This window comes from Crassostrea angulata, chromosome 2, assembly GCF_025612915.1.
Source record: "Crassostrea angulata isolate pt1a10 chromosome 2, ASM2561291v2, whole genome shotgun sequence".
Taxonomy (NCBI): Eukaryota; Metazoa; Mollusca; class Bivalvia; order Ostreida; family Ostreidae; genus Magallana; species Magallana angulata.
This window is the reverse complement of record NC_069112.1, coordinates 45,132,405-45,158,038: the sequence shown is the minus strand read 5'-3', so window position 1 is coordinate 45,158,038 and position 25,634 is coordinate 45,132,405. Positions and strand designations below refer to the sequence as shown.

Sequence of the window (25,634 nt, the reverse complement as noted above, 5' to 3'; positions counted from 1 at the left end):
AAACAACTTAAACATGTTAACACCGGGAAGAACAAATAACGTTGATACTTCCTTGATACAAGAGAACTCAGGTCATGTCGTAAACATTGCAATGTTATGCACGGATTTCAGCTGTTTTAGGCCGCATAGAATTAAAACGCCGCCTTACTTGATGTATTAGGGAAGGCATTGAGTCATTATAATTTCATATACATAATCCAGTGAAAAATCAAATCGCGTTAAAACAAGGGAACGATCCACTGCAGCTACATTCTATTCAAAATGTAAGAAAATTTATTTTGTTTAATGTTTTAAAGTATTTAATTGTTCTTTGTATTAATTTTCGTATTTTTGCTCTGATAATTTGTTTTTACAAAGTATAATACCGGTATGTGTTTTTTAAATCTATTATATAAGTTAATATTTGTTATCCCGAGTGTGATTGTTTCTTTGTCGTAAATCATGGGTCACAGAGAAAGAGAGAGAGAGAGAGAAGGAGGGAGAAAGAGAGGGAGAGAAGGGAGGAGAGAGAGGGGAAGAGAGAGAGATTCCAACATGGTTTTATATTTTACCACTGTAAAATATAAATTGCATGATATGTTTAGAAAAGTTCACTTAGTTTAGATATGACATGTTTTTGATATATCTCACAGAGAGAGAGAGAGAGAGAGAGAGAGAGAGAGAGAGAGAGAGAGAGAGAGAGAGAGAGAGTGAGAGAGAGAGAGAAGAGATAGTTCAAGGTTAACTATTAAATTCTATCTGAATACATAAAACCACTTATATTCTTAAGGACATCAAAATAGGCCTGACGACAAAGCCTTTTTTATTATCAGCATCTCCCATTTTTTTTCCAAGCGAGTAATTTTAATTGCTGTTTTCATTCTATTTCGCATTTATCTTCTCTTTCTTATACCCCGTGTATTTACTAAAAATGTCATTCGTTTCCCGAGAAACCCTTTCTAACAGAGTAAATATTTCAAAAGAAAAACTTAATTGCCAGGTTATTCAACTTTTTAATGCTTACCGCAACGCGTTAAAAAATAAAAATTATTTCCTTGAAAACGACGAAAAAACTCCATACAGCATTTTTTTTCTCAATAATGTAATGCGGTTTCTACGCACACGAACAGGTAAGAACACTGTTTTCTTCTTTTTTTGGGGGTGGGGGAGGGGTGGGTAAGGAACAGCCGTGCGTTTATCTGTCCTTATTCTCTACGGACGTGGATTAGTTAATCTTACAAGGTCAATAAAACAATGGGTAGTTTAATCTTTCAACCACCGCTGGTAATTTTTTTCTACAACAAGGGATTCTTTTTTTAATGCGAGCTGATCAGGAGTTAATGCGCATCGGTTTGAACAGATAATCCCTGCATGACCTTCGGTTACTCAATGCAGACGTTATTCCAAAAGCACTGGGACCAACTTTGAATTAAAAGACAAAGTTAAAAAATCACTCGAACGGCTCGCAATTGCAATATATAGGATTTAACCACAGGTAACTTGACGTACGTCATACATATTTCCTAATTGCGAAAAAATTACACCCCCTTTGTGTTTCAAATTTAATAATAGTTAGGGGATATGATTAATTTTAATCTTTATTATGAGAAAAGTATATACAACGGTAGGTGCATGTGGATTCAACCCTTAATTATAATACACAGAGGCATGCAATTGTAAATGTAACTATTTTAATGTAATAACATGTAATTGAATTAATTTCAAAACATACACTGTAGCGCAATGTTAGATAACATGGATTACATGTAATTGCATTATAATGTAATCAATTGACGTGCAGCTTTGAAGCACACGTGTAAGTACCATGGTTATCTATGGAATATTACATAAAAGAGATAAACTATTTCAAATAACAATTTACAGGTTTCTGTTTATGAATTAAGATTTACCAAGGTAAAAGAATAGGCATAACGTTTTACTAGTATACTTTTTTTAAAAAGCAAATATATATACTTTCATCTTTTACATATTAAGTAATTCAAAAAGGTCTGCAATGTAGTCGAATTGAAAACAGGTCTTTCTGCGAAGTAATATTTCTCAAATTACCAAAACAAATGTTTCAGTTCCAACAATATCAAATGACGAAATCGTGGATTTATTTTTCTATACTTAATACACGTATATTCTAAAAATTGTTTTGGGCGTGCATTGGCGAGCTGCTTTTTATAATTAATGCAAAGCGAAATAGAAGTAAATGACAGAATTACTACTAAATTTGATGAATAATCGTTTCTCTTTTTGTTTACGACAATCTCAAGTAGGATCTGGCTTAAACAACCCCCATCCCCCCTTTTTTGCAAAATGAGTAATTTTCTCGTAGTAACGTGTTATATGCCTTAAATGCAAATGATAATTATTATTATTACAGTGAACTCTACGTATGAGAGAGAGAGAGAGAGAGAGAGAGAGAGAGAGAGAGAGAGAGAGAGAGAGAGAGAGAGAGAGAGAGAGAGAGAGAAGAAGGGAGAAAGATAGATAGAGAGAGAGATTCCAACATGGTTTCATTATATTTTTCCACTGTAAAATATAAATTGCATGATGTATTTAGAAAAGTTAACTTAGTTTAGATATGACATGATTTTGATATATCTCACAGAGAGAGATAGAGATAGACAGACAGACAAAGAGGCAGACAGAGACAGACAGACAGGGGGCAAACACAGAGAGAGAGAGAGAGAGAGAGAGAGAGAGAGAGAGAGAGAGATCTAATAGCCCACTACGTGAGAAATTAATGAACATAACTATAAGTTTTGGGGAGAGGTGTTACATGGTACAGCCTAAAAAAATAAAAGTACACAGAAGTCTATCAAGTTCAACATTCAACAACATCCATCCCCCACTCTTTTTTTTCTTTTATCAGATATAGAGTATTAAAAATGTGTCAATCATTCATTTATTTTATCATTGTGGTGACCCGGTAATGAACCAGACATTTTTTCCCGCTACTTTCCGTACAAGTACCAAGTAATTAAGTGAAATAAAGCGATCTTTTCTTTTTTTTGTGCACACAACGGATTTACGAACACTTAAGAAGCTAGGGGGAAACGCGTTTTTAAAAATGTCCACTTCATTTTCACAATAAACATTTCATACAATGCCGAAAATGGCGACATTGTTTACATACCATAAACTAATTGGTATTAGTTTACTTTCTAATGGAACACAGTATGTCAACATTTGTAGGTGGGGGGAAAAGCGAATCTGACGTTTTGTTTTCATTTAAAGCATTAAGAGAATGTGTCCCCGTTGCCAAATGTTTTCTATTACAATAAAAGTTTTTTTTGTAACAGTTAAACATGGCCCCAGCGTCAAAATTTTATGCACGCACTCGTCCATTTAAACAGAGGGTTGATCTTGCCGACTCAAAAGATGATGCGTTTTTAATGTCTTGTGTTATAAAGATGTTTTCCTCTATATACCACTCTTTCACATTTTTTCCCTTATTCTAACAAAGGGGTTCCCTCGATCTTAACCAGCGGGATTTAACAGGGCGGACGAGCAATGTCCACGATAAAAGTGCAAACTGGATCCTCTAGTGGCAAAGCGAAATTCTCTTCCACGAAAATGGCGTCCAAGAAAAAGGGCGGGTTGGCGAATCAGAATTTGCTGCACGCTCTGCTTCCGGGAGCGAAGCTGGATAAAAAGAATGGCGGAAAAATATCAGTGAAAGTAGGAATTTCAAATGATATCGTGATGTTCAATGTCGGAGGAACCAAGTTCGAAACCTACAGGTCCACGCTGTGCAGCCAACCAAACAGTCCGCTAGCAGACGACACTTTTATGAATAGGCATTACAACGAGGATCGGAAGGAGTATTTCTTTGACCGAGACCCGGATGTCTTCAAGGTAAAACGTCCGGATGTTGATGTAAAATCCTGCTGAGAGACAAGATATATCCAAGGTTGAGAATTTTTTTTTTAATTTAAACAACATTTTAGTATGCATGAAAATAAGTACATTTATTAAAAGAGTGGACAATAAATAGGCAGTGTATACATGTCCTCTCCATAAAGAATGACTTTTTAAAAAGATTTGCAATTGTCGGTTGAGAAATATGAATTCCGTAGGAAAAGTGTTAATTTTTGCATTTACAGTACCGGTATTTAGCCAAATCGAAATTTTAGATTGCTATCATCTGTAAACACTAACACTGAAGTTCGAGAATATTCGGGTAGACCTACGGTCTGTTAACCTAAACTCTGAAGTTCAAGAATATTCGGGTAGACCTACGGCCTTTTAACCTTAACTCCGAAGTTCAAGAATATTCGGGTAGACCTACGGTCTGTTAACACTAACACTGAAGTTCGGGAATATCCAGCTAGACCTACGGTCTGTTAACCTTAACTCTGAAGTTCAAGAATATCCAGGTAGACCAACGATCTGTTGACACTAATGTTCCCGTAGAGCTACAGATTTGCAGCTACTACATGTATTGACGCATATTATTCGAAATAAGCCATAAAATTTAGTATCCTCACATTAGTATTTTCGTTCACAATCTTGATGTGTAACAACGTAGCGCAATAGAGTGAAGCGCCATCAGTTAAATAAATCTGCACTCTAAAGGGTTTCTACCTAAACAAAAAACAAAACAAAACAACAAAACAGCATATATTCTATTGTCAAATATTGACAATTTGAAAAGTTTTAAAAGGGCGATTGTAGATCTAATATTGTGAACTTTAATTAACATTGGTATCTCACCTACATGTATTAAATGTTCATTTTAAAATCATTGTTCAACTAAAAGCAAGTAACAATTGGTAGCATTTTGTTGTAAATAATACTACCCCATCTTTCCTTCCTTAAAGACTATTTAGAACAAAAAAAACCGTCTAGGGTATTTCCTGTATACGGTATTGCTGAACAAGCAACAACAAAAAATGCTTTAAATTTTAATACCGGGTAATAGTAATTATTGATGCTTTCTTAAACTTTTTTAAGGAAGTTAAAAAAAGTCCAAAAAAAATGAAATGAATTGATGACTTTCGTATTTGCACTTTACCAGTATTACCGTACTCAAATGAATTTCCTGCAACAAAACAATGATTTATGCGCATTTTTAATGTTTGCACTTTTTTTATTTCTCTCTGAATTACATACACGCCCCTTTTCTAGTTTTTTTTGAGGAATGGGACTCTATAATACGTACAAATTGCGTAATAAGAACTTTTGCATAATATGCATAGGTCAAATCGTGACTTACGTACCAAAATAAATGCACATATATCTGCAATCTTGAGAATTAGTTTTGATCCATTAGTTCTGGAGTTAGTCAGAGAATGCCATTAAACCACACAAGGACCAGAAAAGCGCTCTGAAATGACCACGCCTTCTGCATGTCTTACTGCATGTGTCATTGCATTCTTACACGGAATTGCTTCAAATTGACTAATTTTTTTTCAATAATAATATAAACTAAAACCCAAGCAGATAAAGTTCAAATATAAATTAAAAATGTTTCATATTGTTATTAATCATGATTTATTTATTCTTTAAGCGAAAATTTAAACAAAAGAGAGAAAAACGGGTTACATTCAAAACCATGGCAAGCTCACATTTGACTATTTACTAATATTCGATCCATTTTTCTTGTAAGGAATAACCGGTGTATGTCAAAGTCAATTCAACATATTCCATCTCTATGCCCCTCCTTCCAGTTTAGCAATATATGCAAAAACAATCAAAGTCGAAGGACTTAAATTTTATTTCTATTAAATGTATCTTACTATTGTAATTTTTATGTACTTTATATCAGATACCATACAGAATTACTGTGGAATCATTACAATTCGTGTTGGCTCAATTTTCGTGGTGTTCGTGGGAAGCCCCTCCCCACGAATTTACATCCTCAACAAAAACAAATTTAGAAAGAGTTATCTTTGAAACTGAAACTGAAAACCTGCGCATCCACGAAATTACATACCAACGAATAAGCCAAAAACCCACAATCCACGAAAATTGGCTCCCACGAATTTAAGTGATTCCACAGTATCTGACAAGTTCTACGAGTCGTCGTGCCTTAGCTTGTGTACCACCATTATTCATGGCCGCCTTTATTTCATAAGACATCTTGATTTGTACACGATAAATGAGTACACGTGCACTTAGTCTAATGATTCATTAAATGTATCGACTGTGTCCTAGCATCATACATGTTTTTTTTATGTTAGAGTCACTCTTGTGTTACATGTATCTGATAAATAATGACTTTTTGTATATACTATTTCCAACTATTTTATATCTAATGATCCCCTCGCGCTACATGTAGCATCAGTGTCAACGACAGATATTTGGTGCAATATATATACTTATTTACCGGTATCAATTGTTGTAAAATAAGTCAAGTTCGACATGCAGTTTTCGGTTTGTTTTATCATTTAATGCACATGTACATGCTCATGTACTTCAAATTACAGACAATCTTTATACATATATGTACCTGTATATTAAATTTCAGGCCATATTGAATTACCTGCGGACCGGCGAGCTTCACCTGCCTTCTTTCATATGTGGTCCAGCGGCAAGGGAAGAACTATTGGTAATTCCATTAGACGTTTTTATTATTATAATCAACGTTCTGAAAGAACTGACGAGAGTTATTTTTGATTCAGGAAATAATAATTTCTGGTACAAGTAATCATTTATTGGTATTTACATGTACCTACTGCATAAATTGTTTGTACATGTATCATATCTCTGAATATTTTTGATATCACATTCCCACATCCAATCAAAGAATGTGGGCTAATGACTGCACACTTCTCCCTTTAAGTTCTGGGGCGTCAGCGATGACATCATACAGCGATGCTGCTGGTCGCACTACAACAGCTGGAACTCCACGCTAGAGGCGCTGATGCAGCTCGAAAAGGACCGGAAGGGCTCGATGGACGAGTACACGAGTTCAAAGGGCAGGTCAAAGGGTACCGCATGGGAGAAGTTGCAGACCAAGCTATGGAAGATACTGAACAAGCCAAACTCCAGCCGAACTGCCAAGGTGTGTTAACATATGTATACTTAGTAATGATTGGATAAAATTAAGAATCCTCGACACCCCGTGACTTTTACTTATTATGACAGTACGTAACAACATGGCGATTTAAACGCATTGTGAAACAGTTTATATTGCCAATATTCGTTGCCTATCTCTGTGGCGCAATGGGCCGTAGCTTCAATCTACCAATCTGCAGGTCCCGAGTTTGAATACCGCAGGGACTTATTGTCATGAAAAGTAGTACAATTTAACAAAATAATCCCCCCATATGATTTTTTTCTGTCATTTTCAAGTCAAACTCATGCTAGCAATCCATATTTTTAATATTCCTTGCACTGTAGAAAAGTGTAACAAATAGAAACTTACTGGATTCCAATAATGTGTAATTGCATTTCATAATGTTTTCATATGATGATTTAGATCATAATGAGAAGTCATTGATGCACGTGACTTTAAAATGCTGCACGAATGACCTGTGAAGAATGAGGAAAATTTTTATTTTTAAATATCGCGAAACATTTCTTTGAGCGCAACTATTCTTTTCTAAACGTGCATATTATCAAACTCTTTGCGATGTATCCTCCATTTGGCGGGCAGTGATATTGTCCCTTACAGGGAACAAATGAAATCCGATGATGTTCTGAACTTTAGATTTGAGGAAACCTACAATTTAGAGGAGCAAAAGTTCAGACCGTCAATAAAACTCAATAAGCAGCTGAGCGCTGAATGTCACATGACAAGTATAGAAGTTGGATTGTGAAATAAAACTTCAGGCTTTAACTACTACCCTGTATCACAACAATCTCTCTCTCTCTCTCTCTCTCTCTCTCTCTCTCTCTCTCTCTCTCTCTCTCTCTCTCTCTCTCTCTCTCTCTCTCTCTCTCTTGCTTTTGTAGAACGACCTTTTCAAATTTGATTTATAGCATATATTTGAGCAACAAACTACGTATACGATAAAATGTCCCCACCTCATCCGAGCCTTACCCCATAAACAGTTTTCGGTCAAATAATGTTCTAGTTTAATAGTCCTCGCCAAAATCTTATTACTGGTTTGGTCATATACGTGGTCATTTATCACGGATTTTGTTAAATCCGGGATAAAAATGTTTTTGTTACCTGTAAACATCTATACAGGCAGTAAAACTCTCTCTCTCTCTCTCTCTCTCTCTCTCTCTCTCTCTCTCTCTCTCTCTCTCTCTCTCTCTCTCTCTCTCGCTCGCTCTTGTTAGATCCCTGTGTTAATTGAATTCATCACAAGTCAAGGCCGCCATTAACATTTCTACATAACAACATATGTATAACTATTTTCCGCTGTCATTAACCACATACATGAATAAGAGACATTTTACTCTACAGTGAATAAACCCATTCATGAATGTATTTCATCGGCTCTCAAGAAAGAAGGATAACTCTGTAATGCTTGTCCAAATGTTTCGACGTATTGCCATATATACAAAGTGGGACGCAAGTGGATAATGTCGATAATGTCGAGTTCTTGACTCAAACGGATAATGTCGGGTTACCAAAGCCCAATTATTATACATAATGCAATGCGAAACTATAGACAATTAATAACAAACTAATCAAAATCTTTTCTGCCATCATAAAATAAAGGAAAAAATCTCGAGCCGTTCACCGTTATGCCGTTTTAACGTTGCCACCCGACGTCTGTCGTCATGACGCCATTATTGTCTAGATTTTAGGACATGGTGTTCTTCTACTCCCAGGCAAGGAACACCAAGTTACATGATAACTTATTTATGTTGAAAGGTGTCCATATATAATAGATGGATTGCATATTTTCATCGCATATTGGTAATGCTGGGAAAGACTGCATGTGTAGAATATCACATGAATTCCAAGTGAAACCTATTGATGTGAATACTCTTTTGATTCAAGTTCCGCGAGTTATTCAAAACAATTTATAACTGTTAAGGTATCTCACTCCTCATGTTTTGATTTCATTGCGCAGATGATCATTATATTGAAAATGAATATGATTTTCTTTATTTAATCATCACAGATAGATTATTATTTCATAATTACACAACATTCATAAAGAAAATCCATTTGAATTCAAGAAACAAACAAGTTTTTTGGGGAACTATTTTTTCGTGCGGAAGGTTTTTTAGACGAAAATGACAGAAACAAGCAATTTCATGAATTTTCAATATACTTTTCTTTTTATTATATTCTATTCGTTATTCACATTTTTAACATTTGATAGGTTTGTAACATATTTTATAGGTTCTGTGTGACATGTACACATATACTATTCAACCTTTAAAGTCATTCATTTTAGTTGTGCCGGATCTTCTTCATACTCAACACTACAACTCTGATCTGTTATATATATATATATATATATATTGCACATGCATGCATTAAGAACCATGATGGCGTCTTCTATTCCAGGCTTATGGATACATCTCCTTAATATTCGTCCTCATCTCCATTGCAAGCTTCGTCGTCGAAACGCATCCCGTTTTTGACAACAGAGTCAAGATTCTCAAACCAGGAACTTTCGACGCATCTCGAAACGTGACGTCATCATTTCCATACAACACATCCGCGTCGTTCAACGCAACTCTAAAAAATGCATCAATTCCAAAAGACACGGATTACGTCACAGTGAAAGTGACACACCCCGCCTTTTTGGCAATCGACATTTCCTGTCTGATCTATTTCACGATCGACTACATCGTACGACTGATATTTGCCCGGAAGAAGTTCCAGTACATGACGTCACTGATGGGCGTGGTCGACATCCTTGCGATCATTCCGGACTACGTCCAGTTCATTGTGTACGCGATCCACCCGGAAATGCGATACGACGGCAACATAAACTACATCGCGATTCTCCGTGTGGCGAGAGTTCTCCGGATTTTCCGGTTGATCCGGCACGTTCCGGGACTCTGGATCCTGTTCTACACCTTGAAATCCAGTTTCAAGGAACTACTCCTCATGATTGTCTTCCTCATCGTCGGCATGCTGATTTTCTCCTCATTGATCTACTTCGTGGACGACAGAGACACGTTCAAGAGTATCCCCCACAGCTTCTGGTGGAGCCTCATCACCATGACAACCGTGGGTTATGGCGACATGTACCCGGTGACGGAGCTTGGTTACATTGTCGGGTCGTTCACGGCGTTATCCGGGCTACTGATGATCGGATTCTCTGTCCCAGTGCTGGTCAATAATTTCATCATGTACTACAAGCATCTTGAGTTCGCGATCATTGACGAAGAAGCGAAGGAGAATAACGAGGACAGCGATGAAGACGACGATATGAGCGAAAAGCGCGTGGTATATAATAACAATTCTTCTTCTTCGCCTTCTCATGTTGAGGAGGTAAAACTGTGCAATGGAGATGAGGAAGCAACTTAAATCACAAGGAAAGTTGTATAAGCTGCGCGGGGGTTGGGGTTCGGGACGGTGGTGGAAAGGGAACTTTCCGATAGGATAGGCTCTGGTCCCAACCTTTTCAAATCACTCAAGTCTGTTCTAAACTCAAATCCTTATAAGACAAGTATATACTGTCTTTCCACAAATTTATTAAAAAATTAACAACAAATTTAATTTTTAAATAAATTTGTGGAAAGACAATACATTTAAGGTAAAACTCGATCAGACTTGAGGCTGAGTATTGACGAGGACCAGGAGTGTTTTCATAGACATAGAACGATTTTATAGGTGCATATATACATGTACATGTGCGTTACAACGAAATACTGTGTCACAAAAGGGAGAATCTTATAAACGTGCAGGAGTGAAGGGATCTACGAGATTGGCTATTGCTGCGTTTTAATGATTTTTTTATTGTTTAAAAATCCAACAAATATATGTTTATGTCTTTATATATTTTTATACACCAAATATTATGATTGAATGCACTTAAAATGATTACAAAATCGTGTGCGAGGTATATTTTTACGAAAAAAAAATATTAATTTGATTGATGAAAAACGGCACCTTTTTAAATTCACCATAGAGTATTTTATGTAAATAATACATGTAATTGATATAATCAGAAAATTCTAGGAAAAGTGTCATATACAGCTCCTTTCCAAATGGTGCTCAGGAAACTTATGTCATATGGTCTATGCATTTAACAACAACCATATGTGTCAAAGTTGTATACATTATTTTTTTTTATTATAAAATATATGCAAAGTTTTATTACAGAAAAAGAACGACAACTCTTGAAGCCTTACTTAAAATTGAACCACTATTAGAATAAAGCGCTTTTTAATTAAAAAGTATTAATTTTATGATGTACTTTTACATGTACAAAGTAAAATGCTTTGAACGCATATTGCAATGTTCATATTATATTCGGAATTTAATTATTTATCTAATTTAGCGCGAAGTCATGGACGGTAATTAAGGTCATCAACTAAGATTAATTTGAATTTGTTTATATATAGGCAACGCACTTTGTTTAGTTTTTGAAACACTTTGAAATTCTTTGTCTTCCATGAGTCTATATTCGTATACTTTTATATACATACTAATGTAGTTTACTTGCATAAATCAAATTGATGCATATTTATTGTTGTTGAAATGTCAACGTGTATTTACACAAGGAAAGATTGTATTTTATCTTTTACATAAATGTACATTCCAAAACTGTAGAGTGATGTGAAATAAAATACTTGTAAATTTTAACTTGTTTCCTTTTTAAAGCCTAGTATTTTTTACGTAAAAAAGATGAAACAAAAGCTAAGTTAAAAAATCGATGGCACCTGATAAAAGAGCAGGTTTGCGAAAACGCGGGGTTTAAATGAAAAACTTTAAAGAATTATTTATACAATTTGGTGACATTGAACCATGAAAATGTTTAACCTATTATAAAAATTGCATATTAATCATAATATATTGTACATGTACAATTATTTGATGCTTGAGCAGTCAATAGACCAGAATATTTTCCCCGAAGGTGCAGGAAACAACTCACTATAATCTAATTGCCGAGGAAAACGCTCAGTATGAGCTATTGGTCGAGGGCAATAGACTAGATCATACTGAGCTGTTCCCAGCATCAAATGAAAAAAAAGGGTCTATTGACTGTTCAGGCAATAAATAATTGTTTTATTGCCTAGTTCCTAATTAAGTTTTCAGTATTTAGGGTTAACAATTTGTATAACAATCGCACTGTGTATTTTGATGCTACTAATATTCTAGAAATCTCCCACAACTACACATGACGTCTCCTTCGACGTACTACAACTTTACGTGTACTGTCGACTACAACTACACGTGACACGGACTACAACTACACGTGACACGGACTACAACTACACGTGACACGGACTACAACTACACGTGACACGGACTACAACTACACGTGACACGGACTACAACTACACGTGACACGGACTACAACTACACGTGACACGGACTACAACTACACGTGACACGGACTACAGCTACACGTGACACCGACTACAGCTACAAGTGACACCGACTACAGCTACACGTGACACCGACTACAACTACACGTGACACCGACTACAACTACACGTGACACCGACTACAGCTACACGTGACACGGACTACAACTACACGTGACACGGACTACAACTACACGTGACACGGACTACAACTACACGTGACACGGACTACAACTACACGTGACACGGACTACAACTACACGTGACACGGACTACAACTACACGTGCCACGGACTACAACTACACGTGACACGGACTACAACTACACGTGACACGGACTACAACTACACGTGACACGGACTACAACTACACGTGACACGGACTACAGCTACACGTGACACCGACTACAGCTACAAGTGACACCGACTACAGCTACACGTGACACCGACTACAGCTACACGTGACACCGACTACAACTACACGTGACACCGACTACAGCTACAAGTGACACCGACTACAGCTACACGTGACACCAACTACAACTACACGTGACACCGACTACAACTACACGTGACACGGACTACAACTACACGTGACACGGACTACAACTACACGTGACACGGACTACAACTACACGTGACACGGACTACAACTACACGTGACACGGACTACAGCTACACGTGACACCGACTACAGCTACAAGTGACACCGACTACAGCTACACGTGACACCGACTACAGCTACAAGTGACACCGACTACAACTACACGTGACACCGACTACAGCTACAAGTGACACCGACTACAACTACACGTGACACGGACTACAACTACACGTGACACGGACTACAACTACACGTGACACGGACTACAACTACACGTGACACGGACTACAACTACACGTGACACGGACTACAGCTACACGTGACACGGACTACAACTACACGTGACACGGACTACAGCTACACGTGACACCGACTACAGCTACAAGTGACACCGACTACAGCTACACGTGACACCGACTACAACTACACGTGACACCGACTACAACTACACGTGACACCGACTACAGCTACAAGTGACACCGACTACAGCTTCACGTGACACCGACTACAACTACACGTGACACCGACTACAACTACACGTGACACCGACTATAACTACATGTGACACCGACTATACAGCTACACGTGACACTGACTTCAACTGAACGTGACACCCAACTTCAATTACCGCGTACTTGCGGCGTCGAATGTAACTTCACGCAAGGTCCAACGTGATGTTCATTTCAACTAAACCTGACTTCACCACTCCTCCTCTTTTAATCATACCCATCTCCAATTAGTACTTAATAACATATTTTAATATCTTACATAAAATGATTATCAGAGGTTTTTTTAATTGTGTGGGGGAGGGGGGTGTGCGTGAAAAAAATCCATGGGGTCTAGTTTTTTCCAGGTCTGGTGAAAACGCGAGAGTCCAGTCTTTTTTTCATTAAATTTATCGTGTTATTAATAAGTGACGACGACCTCTTCTTGATTTTACTTTCTACTAAGGTCAAAACACATCTGGCGTCCCCTGAACATTTCCATCAAACAATCAAAGAGATCTAGTGGAATCCTTACATCGTCTGCTTTTTTTTCACTTCTGCTAAAAATAAGATACGCGTATCGTAAAATTATAAACAGACATTAAATAACAATTGAACGAGATTTTCAAGCACGAAATAGTTTTTTTTCTAAAATTGCCTTTATGAAGAAAAAAAGAGATGATTAGAATTGATTGTTATGTACATTTTATTATCAATTAAAGTAGATGGTATGCTAAATGTGTTAACATCGATGTCAGAACAATTGTCCAGAGCTACCTGGTATTTGGTAGAATTATTTTCTGCATGGCACATAACCTAATAACCGAGAAAAAAAGTATTATATAAACTTGAAACTTAAAATAGAACATAAACGAATTCAAATTGATAGACATTATTGAGATGACAGGCATTTTTTGGAGGGAGTTGTGTATCTATGAATTGACATAAATACATGAAATATTGTGTGAATGAGTTATTATTACATCGAAAGTTATTTTGTGTGTTCATCGTTTCTGTATCATGCGTCATTTAATCCAGGCACGTGAATGTAGCTACAGGGGAGGGGACCCACTTTTTTCTCGCAGCACACAATTTTTCTTAAATTTTTATACAGAAAAGGAATCAACATAGAGCCCCCCCCCCCCCCCCATCTCACTTTTTTGGAGGATGTAAAAATGGAAAAGAAAGGAAGAAAATAATAGTAAAATTGAATTACACTACCCTTCCCCCTCCCCCAAATTTGTATTTTTATGATTTTAGAAAGTTTCCCTCCCCCTTTCTTTTTGATGCCCCCCCCCCACCCACACACACACACTCAGAAACAATGCTACGCGTGTGTAATCATTGCAAATTTAAAGGACGGTTTGATTGTCGAGATCATTTTTTAAACTATTTTATTTTTTTTTTGAGAAGAAGAGCTCTGTATGAAAGGAAAAGAAAATATTTAAATCTTATAGCTAAAATATTTTTTCTTTACTAATTTGACTAATTAATAGATTGTAGCTAACAAAACCATGTCTTTAAAACTAAAATAATGTATAATTTCATTAAAGGTGCATAGGTTGATTGCCATCGGTTTTAATATGATAATTTCATATATACATATTAAATTAAAATATGCATTTTTAAAGCATATTTGAGTGTCCATTTAAATTCAAACAAGCGGCTTCCCCTCGACCACAAGACAAATCGCTAGCTAGTGGCCTTTCCGATATATTTAAAATAGTCATGTTGTATATTCTATTTGATAAAATGAAATATATCGGAAAGGACACTAGGGTACATGAATGGAGGCACACTGTAGCATTAAAAGCCATTAAGACCAACAGATACAGTTCCTATATATCTTCTACATACAAAAATGATAATATCAATGTCAAATCTAACTAAATGTAGATTTATGTTGACCATACATTTTATTTTTTATGAGATCGAACACTTTAACTGGTCTGAACACACACACAGACAACAAAGAGGTGTCAGCTTTAATTAATACATGTATCAATCAACAGGTATGTGTCAAATGACAGGTGTGAACAGGTAAAGTCTTATACATCTTTATATAGAGACGCCCTATTTTTTTCTTTTTCACCTTTATTTACCTGTAGCGGTATATATAGTGTAAACGGTATCGGTCACTGAACAGACACGTGTTATAATTTTTTTTTTTGTTGATAATCAATTGACATGTACGTGTCTGTTCATAAAAGCTTTATATATACATAAACTTTAATAGACTGAGAACTGGTGTCGCAATTTGCAATAAAATGCACGTGAAACTGAAACAGCCATTCAAATTCTTACATGTGCATGAATGAACAAGTACATGTATTATGATCATGATAACATTAAATTAGATTAATTAATTAACTAATTAAATATTTTTGACACACTTTTAAAACTTACTTATCAGTTTAATCTGAATATATATATATTTCCCAAATATTATTTTTAAAGACTTTTCAGTTATATTTAACTTAAACATTTTTTTTAAATTTCTATTTAAAAAAAAAAAAGAAAAAAAAAAGAAAAGAAAAAAATTAATGAAATTTTACCACTATCGTTTGAAAACTACTATATTAATGAACTAATAGCATCTGTATATTAAGGAAAATAAGACCTTAATTAATTTGATACATATTACAAATATATACCCAGGAATATATACAATGTACATGTATGTACACAACTTATAAGGTGAACTTTCAAAGCGAAACAAAAGGAGAGTCTCATTAACTCGGGAGAAGAAAACCGTGGGTCAGATTTTAATCTTCTGGCAAAGGAACGTCTACCTGTGCCGTGAATCGAGCGTTAAATATTTCGTATGACCGGTGGGCAAGGTGGTATTCCCTTTATCTCGACTTGGATAGAGAATTATCGTGAAGTCACATGGGATGAGACATCAACGCGATTTCGCCCGAGGCATGCGCAGAGGAATATGAAAAACTAAAAAAAGGACAAATAAGAAATAATTTTTTCCGATTTTGCAAACTAACGATTTCATTTCCCTCATAACTGATTGAAACTATTGTCTAGAGCAAACGCTTGTTCAAAGCTTTTAATTTCATATTTTTGATTATCTTAAAAACGCCCGTGTTTGGTTGGCTACCCCTTCGTGGACCCCTGAATCTGGTAATGGTTGTATGTTTGCAATAAAACAATGTTTCGTCAGCTGACTACATTGCCGATGAGGACCTAAAACACATATTTCGATGTAACGCCATAGTGCAAACTTGTTAATTCCGAGATGAATTTTGACGGATCAAAAAGTTTTCTTGTCTGTGAGTATTTAGACTATTTCTTATTTAATTCTTCGATTAAAAAAATCTTTTGTTAGAAATTAAAGGATTTTAGTTTCAACATATCTGGGATTACTAGTAATATGTTGTTTACTTCTGTCTTATTAAATATTATTAGGTTAAGACTATCATGGATACTATTTTAAAAGGTGAATTTTCAGACAGAACCGGGCTAGAGTTATTTCATGTTTTCAAGTATTTCTGAACTATCTTATATTTTAAATTTAAACATCGACATATAAACTTAACGACAGCAAAAATAATCACTGCATCTATATCTTATATTTATAGTTTCTTTCATATAATCATTTATGACATAAAAAGAAATTAAAACACATCGGAAGCCCAATATTTTGTAGGCGACAATTATTGCTGCGAATGTTTGTTTGACAACTATTTTTGGGCACGGACTTAGTTTTTGACATATTTAACCTGTAGTGAGTATGTAGTGGGTTGAGAGAGAGAGAGGAAAGAGAGAGAGAGAGAGAGAGAGAGAGAGAGAGAGAGAGAGAGAGAGAGAGAGAGAGAGATGTCTTAATTATTTAAACCTATCTTCATAACAAGAAGCTGTAAACCGGTTCATTTAACATTAGTACACGTAAATAACGTTGATTGTGTCAGTGTAATTTCGACCTTTGATTAATATGTTTATCCAAGTAATGAGGTTGTCCAATAAAAAAAGAAAAAAAAAAGAAACCGTATTTTCAATGATGAAAGATCAAGGAAGTAATATCAAGTCTATTCATTTACTCTTGTTATTATGGTTATTGCGAAAAAAAAAATATACATGTCAACGAATTTCTAATATACTGTATCAACACAAGCAGACAAAAATATTAACTAATTTTATTAAAATTCTACAAATATTACAAGCATTACAAAATCAACAATTAAATAAAAACAGCAATTCTCAACACCCCCCTTTCCAACACCAGCGGAAACTAAATTATCAAAAACAAAGAGAGACTCTCCCTTAATAAAACACGCTCAAAAACTCTCACATGCCTTTCCGGTAAATTGAATTAATGAAATCCATATCTCCCGTGACACCTGCCCCCTTGTGTATCTGTCTCTTTCTCTCTCGCGGACCGGCCTCTCACCCCCGGGGGCCGATTTCGCTCCGCGATACACATCTGTTTTTGTGAGGCTAACGTTCGTCTGAATTTCTGTTAACGTGATCCCCGGGGGCTATTGTTTTTGGTGACAAAAGCAAGTGCACCGACGACTTGCAGTCGATGTAAAGACATGGCGTTTTAATTGTTTCATTAACAAACTTTCAGGATTTTTTTTTTACCTGTAATTAATGTCGTTTCAAGATCATAATTAAAATTTGTAGGGCGTAAGTATGGGACATTCTGTGTATCTATTGCTTTGTTTATACATGTATTTTTGCTGAGAAAGAATAATATTCAAAGGTACGATAAATCCAAAGGTTTAAAGGCACTATAACTATCCCAAACACATTAGCTTAAGTTTATTTATTCGGCTGTTTTGATTTAAGCAATTATAAAATTATGTTCTTGATACATTGTAAATTCGTATACAGAAGTAGACATTTTTCAGTTGACACCCCCCCCCCCCCTCAAAAAAAAAAAAACAAGAAAAAAAAGATATATTAAGAACATAAATTGCTAGAAAATATGTTAATCCTACTCTTAAAGTGCATTCGATGACAAAACTCATCATGCTTGCAAGCAAAGTATGTCAAATATCTATTTTTTAATGCATTCTGAAATTTAACTATTAAAGATGCTTTAATATCACATGCATTTCTCACACATAATCCTCATATTACGTGATGCCTACAATGTGAAAATGCATTCCCTTTTAACACCATTCGCGTTGACTAAAGTTTTGAAAATTAAAAAATACAATAATTATCGTAAATATTTCATTGACGGCTCATGTGACAGTCTTGAACCCGAATGAATACACTGTATCCTGAACTACTCCTCGCGGTGACCCTGGGTCTAATTTCAGCTTTTAGTCTCTAAAGTGCATTTTGGAAATGATATCTCTTTAAATAAAACACATATATAAAGTTAAAAGGTGAGAGACGCGATGGGTTACTAAGATATGTTTTAATAGTTTTCTAATGACCTACCCTTGGCATTAACAACATCAGGATCTACTATTTAGCGTCTTATCTTGCAGTGAATTTAATTTGAAATGTAACCCGAAAAATTAATGTATGTTTCACAAATGCATGTACATTCATTATTGCAGCCTAGATTGTGTACAAGGCTGGTGTCTAGATATGATTTTGTTGTTTGTGTGTGAAGGAGAGATTGCTGTTTGTGTGTGTAGGAGAGAGAGAGAGAGAGAGAGAGAGAGAGAGAGAGAGAGAGAGAGAGAGAGAGAGAGAGAGAGAGAGAGAGTAATTGAATCATTTATCTAATCATTTATTTGATTTATTGAATCATGCGTAAATTTATACTACAACTAACTTATGTCTATAAACCAACGAGTTATGAATATTGTAATACCTGAACTTACTGGGTATGAAATCAAAAAAATTACGGTATATGAAACTATAATTTACATGTAACGTTATGTAATAAACTTTGTTCCGTATTTCAGCGGACCTGTTTGACAACTATGCCGACCTCATGGCCGATCCGTCGTGTGTCTGCAGTGGAGGTTTTGGTGAGTAGAATTCAGTTGGAATATGACTTACATACTAGTATTTAAATAAGTTAACTATTTGGAATATTTCCAAATACGTTAATGTTAATTCTGTGCTAGTACTGTGTTAAAAGTCCAAATTTTTTGCATATCTTTTCTGAATTGTCATTAAAATTGTCTGTTACTAATGATTGACTAATGGTCAATTTAAAAACAAATATGAAAGGGCATTTTCTTACAAGATAAAAATGACATATAATATGAAGTACATTTAAATGGTAATTGTATTTTGCATTAACATATGCAAACACTTGTAATAGTTAAAAAGAAATTACTATCATTCTCATTCAAAAATAGTTATAATTTTGACCATAAAATTAATATATAATTTCCAGCCACTGTGGATAAAATTGACACAGTTCCCATCGTCCAAGCAACAGCCCCAGCGATTGGAGGATTAAGTCACGAGGACACTGCTATATTGGCGGGAATTTTGACCGGTTTAGCAACCTTTTTGTTCCTGGCGCTGCCCATTTTGTGTTGCTTGTGCCCACTTCCTTGTTGCCCATGTTGCGGCGGAGGAGCAGCCGGCAGTAAGCACAAGAAGACTGCTGGAGCAATAGGAGCGGCTAAGATGCGAGAAATGGAAACAGTTAGGTAAATGAAACTCCATATTTTACAAAGCCAATAATATTATGTTTATTACTTAACAGTTTTGTATATCATCTTAAGGACAATAACATTTGTCATATGCTCTATTATAAACCTTGAGTAATGCATGCCAAGTGTTGTGTATTTCTGTTTCGCAATTGGCTAGTTTTAATCTTGAGCTACATATTTTACGCTGTATACAATTCAATCAACTCTATATGTATTTAATCTTAAAATTTGATTGCCTCTTTGAAAAAACAAGATAGGAACTTCACATATTTATACAAAACTTGATTTAGTTTTTAAGCGTACAAAATTTACCTCTTCTATCGTAAGTTGTTTGATATGTCGTAAACCGGAACTATGACGGTTTTTGATTGTCGTTCTTCCTTTCACCAGCCACAGAAGTACAGACGTGGACTCGGTACACAGTTTCCGGACGTTTAACAAGGAGTGGGACAAACTGGACAAGTACGACTATGACAACCTGTACGAAGTGTAAGTAAAATTGATTGATTGATTGATGATTTACGCCCCGTCGAAATTATTTTCATATTTCATATTTTTATCTAGACCCAACGCGGCTCACCAAACAAACCATCGCTCACTTTTTATCATAATCTCAATTTATCACTATTTAACATACTTATATATTTAATTTATTAAATTTTAAAAGTGAGACTGAGAATTGAAAATTATTGAAGAGTAATGATCCAGATGTAAGATACTGGCAAAAAGTCCATATTTAAGTAAATGCATGTGAATCGTCACTAAAGCGTAACAGAGATGGCCTACAACTTAAATTCAACCTCTTCCTGACGCTCAGGGTTTTTGCATGCTGCAGGTTCTTGTTGTGTTGGCGACCATCATAACACAGCACCTCGGTTTGTTTATCCCAGTCAATGCAAATGATTTGCATTTTTTTAATCTGGGTCCAAGCGCTTAAGAAAGAAAAGAAAAAGACAATTAAATTTTCACAAGTGTATTATCAAAAGAAATAGAAAATATTTGTAAAAATGATTGTACAATGCATGTCACAAGTTTTAGTACACATTTCGTCTATTCAATTAGTTCATACAATGTACATACTGCATTTATCGATTTGATTACATGTATCTTTCATTCCATCATCAAAAATGAAGAAACGATGTTTTTGAAGTACTTAATGATGCACACACGTTTGCATGATCAAAGATTTAAAAATTTTTTTTTAAGTTTTATATGAAGACAATTAAATGACTAGTGAGCAGGTAATAATACATATTAAGCATGAATGATTAAACAAATGTTACTTTGCATTTATCTGTAGTCCTCTTCTCACGATCGCTATATTATGTATTACGAAAAAGCGTGGATTTTTGTTCTTCAAAGTGAATCAGTCGAAATAGCATTTAAATTACCACCCAACGACATAATTATTAGAACATGAAATATATTTGCATTTGTAAATTCAATTCTCCCTGCAATTTTTATATCTATCCATTATTCGTTTAGCCTGAATTCTATTGAATAGCATTCCGAAAGGCTGTGTGAAATTCTATTTTTTAAATGTTTTTCTTACTGTAGATTGGGGAAAACTAAGCTTAAATCGTAAAATCTCTTGAATTGGTTCCAAAATCTGTATAATCATGCAAATTCTTTTTTCTCTAGATTTTATAAAAGCCCAACTCATACATACGTTGAATCCTTTCCAACAAGTTTTTGCGTTACATTTTTCTATTTCGGGCCCCTTTCCCCCTCTAGTGTAGGATGTAGATGCATGAGATACCGTAGTTCTATGTGGGCTTGATAAATGACATAAACTGAGGGCAGCGCAAGCTTCCCTTCATTACTGTCTATGTATGAGGCTGAGTCACCAACTGAGTAAAAACGGCAGTTTTTACCCACTGATTAAACGGCTTTTCATATCTACACTGTAGCATTCTTACACTACGTGAAAAAAATGGCGTGCCTCCAGCTTACCTGGCACGTACAAAATGGCAGGTACCCTGGCAATTTTTATCCCCCCCCCCCCTAAATATTTTTTTTTTGTTAAGAAGAGTTTTTGCGTCAATGAAAAATCTAAATATACCTAAAAATTAGCATTCATGTACGCTTTATTAGACTAGCAGAAACTCTAAGATAGACAAACTATAACATTGACAAAAAGATAAGGCTTAAATATTTGTTTCCTTAAACAAAATACCACATTTAGGCAGGTAGGAATTTTTTTTATTGTTAGCAACGAAAAAAATTATACGGCTGTAAACAGCTTTTACAAATGTAGCATTCATAGTTAAAACATACCCAGTTTGATAAAATAATAAACCCACGCACGTTAAGATGTCGAATATGTTTCTAAATTAATATTGTTTGATTTGTTCAAAAAGACGTCATCAATATTGTTTTGTTTTCTTTGCAGGGATATGAAACTGCCGAGGGCCTGGGTGGAATCATTGCGAGGGTATGTATGCAACTATCATATCAACTATCATATTAACGTTCTTATCTTAGCATTTAAGGTGCCTATTTAACCTTCAAATAGGTTTTCAAATCAGCAGGATAGCGCGCGATGCGTAAGACGTATTTAGGTCAAATAGGCTACAATTTGGGATAAAAAAATCATAGTTTACAAACGCAATACAGTCAATATAAAAACATTTTATGCAGTTCAAAAGCCCGATTCTTTAACCACTAAGCTATGTTGATATTCAGACATATCTTTTGATACAAACAATTTAACAAAACATTTTAATCTTGTGACGTAAATGTAGGGTCTTAAAAGTATGATTCTAGGTACATGTATATTGAGGAATCTTAAAGCAAGTTAGCGTAGATCCATCCTCATTTGCTATCTCTAAATTTCTTAAGGTGCTAAATGGTAATTAAAATGACATTTTTCAACAGCGTTCCAAATGACCAGATAGACCGGAAGTTGCGTGAACTGGAAACCGACTGGGAGGGACAAGACGTCCGGAACTACGAACTTGAGGCTCTCCGCCATGAAAACATAATGAACATGGACGCCGGTTATCAGTCGGGATCGGGATCCATGGGCTACAGCAACGCTGCCTATCGGGGAGACGGCTATGCTGACGTCATGGGGGCCAATATGGGGTCAATGGGAACTATGGGAACTATGGGATCGATGGGTGGAGGAATTGAGATTGAGCGTACTCGTCAGATTAATATCACTACTGCCGCATCACAACTTCCGGAGCAGGAATACATTATGGAAAGAGAGTTCCGACAGTAAGTAAACATTGCTTTTATACAATCATAGATTTCAAAGGAATGTCAGAAAATAAATAGATATGAATTTGATGTTTAAAAATGCATATCCTATCTATGTTATAACCGCATAATTACTTTACAGATTATGCACAGTGTCGTAAATAAATTGCTGTACTAAAGTTGTATTTGAGGAAATATACATGTCTATACAAGCTGGGGTCAATTACCTAAATATGAACTATTCCAAGTGTTTGAATGTTCAAGCAAGAGTTCTTTTGGGAGAATCATTTCACTGTTAGTTACGGAATTATCAGTACGTAAACGATTTAGAGTTAATGATCTAGATACATCTTGCTACTTTTCCTAGCAATACGCCACCATCATTCTGTTTTTAGGGAGTTAAACGGATTGGACAACGACAACTTCGACAAGATCTACACCACCTACCGGCGGCTGCTAAATGACACAAAACAAACCTCCTTTTAAAAAGAGCGCACCTTCCACTGATGAAACGATTTTTTACAAATTGTGCTTTAATATTTTAAGTGCTTTTCTACGCAATGCAACCTGCATTTAACGTACGTGTTCCACATTGAGACATTTTTTGTTGTATATTGTTTCTATCTTGTTGTTCTTCCGTTAAACGTAAAAATCCTCTCCCGGAGCTAAAAGATAAAGAATTATATTTTTGAAAATGGCAGTTTTTGTTGAGAATTTTTACTTGAAAATAGAGTTTCAAATAGTTACAACATTACATTATATCCAATAACTTTTAAAATAATGATAGAAATAACAATATTCTGGGATGAATATTTTCGATTTACTTAAAAAAAGTATTATTGTCAACTTTTATCATAAAATTTAGATTACTCCGTCAAAGGTCTGCAATTTAATTTGATCTTTAAAACAAATTGCAAAATTTTATGTTCGAACAAACAATAGGTGAACCTATCATGCTTCATTTATCTTGTACACAAATATATTTTTTCATACACAAAATACTCTTTTTTATTTATTTTTATCAAAATATTTAATGTTGATGGCCAAGATATAAATTGAAAATAGCTTTTTTAATGCAGAATTTTATTTTATCTGAATGATTTTTTTTTTCAAATAATGTGATAATTGTCTAACGAAAAGAGTTCATAATTTCATTATCATTTGTAATGAAATATCATCTAATATAATGCAAGTTGGTATATGTCTTTTTTTTAAATTCCCGAAACTTTAACATGATTTTAAAATGAGTTTTTATTAGTACTACAAAAATGTATTTGATTTTGTTAACACTTTCCTGTACAATAAAAATACAATTGCTTCGACGAATGTTTAGTTGTTGTTTGTTTGTTTTTCAATTGTATGGCGATAATTTTTTTTAAAGTTAAGTTTTAACTTTAAATGCAAATTAAATGTCATATATCTTAAACACAGCAGTTTGTTTGATGCCTAAAATCTGTATAAAGAGGGGAATAATATTACAAAGAATATGCATATTTTTAGATTGTTAACAGTCTTAAACTTATGCGAGGCAGATAACATTTCTAAAATTTAATTTGAGAAGAGTATCGTGTACTTTTCCTTTTTCGGAAATATGTATTCCGTTGCAAATCTAAAATATTCTTTACAACGGATGACTTTTCCAGTCGTCGTTAATGTTAAAGTTTGTTGCTGTAAAATGTGATTTTGATAATAGTGCAGGTTGATAGGGCTTAGAAAAAAGTGTGGGAATTTCTAATATTGTATGAGGAAATTGCAAGTCAGAATGAAAATAGTAAAATCTGCCTTATATGAAACATATAAAGATATAACCATTTTTTTAAAATGTGGGTGATCCATTTAGGCCAGAAAACCTTGTCTATACGAAAATGAAAATAAATCATAGGGTAAAGAGGCCTTAAAAACTCTGAGGGCTTTCTGTGATGCTTTCACATCTAATGATTTGTGATTTGTGAATTTTTATACTTGACGCTAATTTTTTAACAAAAGATATTTGCATCATAAAAAGGCTCATCACCTTTTGATAGTCACCGTGCACTTTACAAAATATTTCTAATAACTCTTTTTTTTCAACTTCTTTCTTTCATTTCAATTTATCGCCCAAATAAAACATTTTTCTTTTCAAAAAATTCTACATTACTAAAAGGCCCCATCGACAATTATTTGCCGAAAAAGAAAATATATTTCATATTGCTTTCAATACACTCCGCCAAAAAATTAGGGTAGTTTCAAAAACTTTGTAGTGATTTTTATTGAATAATTATAAAACTCGTCACGGTTATAAATACTGGGGAAAAACGCTTCAACTTCAAAGCGTGTATTCGCGCCAATCGTTATCGGACCATCTAGAAAAATTTAAAATTCAAGAGCCAAA

At 34.9% G+C, this 25,634-nt stretch overlaps 2 protein-coding genes across 3 annotated transcripts; both read left to right on the top strand.

Moving 5' to 3' along the window:
* Nucleotides 1–102: 102 nt before the first annotated feature.
* On the top strand, nucleotides 103–11,643 carry LOC128173476 (potassium voltage-gated channel protein Shaw-like). Of its 2 annotated transcripts, none has more exons than XM_052839178.1 (5): nucleotides 103–263; nucleotides 3,455–3,846; nucleotides 6,461–6,541; nucleotides 6,776–6,997; nucleotides 9,410–11,643. In XM_052839178.1, the coding sequence occupies exons 2-5, from the start codon at nucleotides 3,502–3,504 to the stop codon at nucleotides 10,379–10,381; spliced, it is 1,620 nt and encodes a 539-aa protein (XP_052695138.1). In that variant the 5' UTR covers nucleotides 103–263; nucleotides 3,455–3,501; the 3' UTR covers nucleotides 10,382–11,643. The 2 variants fall into 2 exon arrangements, with proteins under 2 accessions (XP_052695138.1, XP_052695139.1); XM_052839179.1 differs by lacking the exon at nucleotides 103–263 and adding an exon at nucleotides 971–1,109.
* A 4,919-nt stretch (nucleotides 11,644–16,562) lies between these two features.
* LOC128172027 (uncharacterized) lies at nucleotides 16,563–24,574 on the top strand. Its single transcript, XM_052837793.1, has 7 exons — nucleotides 16,563–16,756; nucleotides 19,355–19,420; nucleotides 19,795–20,056; nucleotides 20,450–20,548; nucleotides 22,452–22,493; nucleotides 22,937–23,281; nucleotides 23,659–24,574. The coding sequence occupies exons 1-7, from the start codon at nucleotides 16,723–16,725 to the stop codon at nucleotides 23,747–23,749; spliced, it is 939 nt and encodes a 312-aa protein (XP_052693753.1). The 5' UTR covers nucleotides 16,563–16,722; the 3' UTR covers nucleotides 23,750–24,574.
* The last annotated feature ends 1,060 nt before the right edge of the window (nucleotides 24,575–25,634 follow it).

Bases quoted from the DNA above. Each gene is read 5' to 3' on its own strand.
- LOC128173476 (XM_052839178.1), top strand. From the start codon at position 3,502: ATGTCCACGATAAAAGTGCAAACTGGATCCTCTAGTGGCAAAGCGAAA. The intron at 3,847-6,460 runs GTAAAACGTCCG...ATTAAATTTCAG, and splicing joins GAGACCCGGATGTCTTCAAG to GCCATATTGAATTACCTGCG. The intron at 6,542-6,775 runs GTAATTCCATTA...TCTCCCTTTAAG, and splicing joins CGGCAAGGGAAGAACTATTG to TTCTGGGGCGTCAGCGATGA.
- LOC128172027 (XM_052837793.1), top strand. From the start codon at position 16,723: ATGAATTTTGACGGATCAAAAAGTTTTCTTGTCT. The intron at 16,757-19,354 runs GTGAGTATTTAG...TCCGTATTTCAG, and splicing joins ATCAAAAAGTTTTCTTGTCT to CGGACCTGTTTGACAACTAT. The intron at 23,282-23,658 runs GTAAGTAAACAT...TTCTGTTTTTAG, and splicing joins ATGGAAAGAGAGTTCCGACA to GGAGTTAAACGGATTGGACA.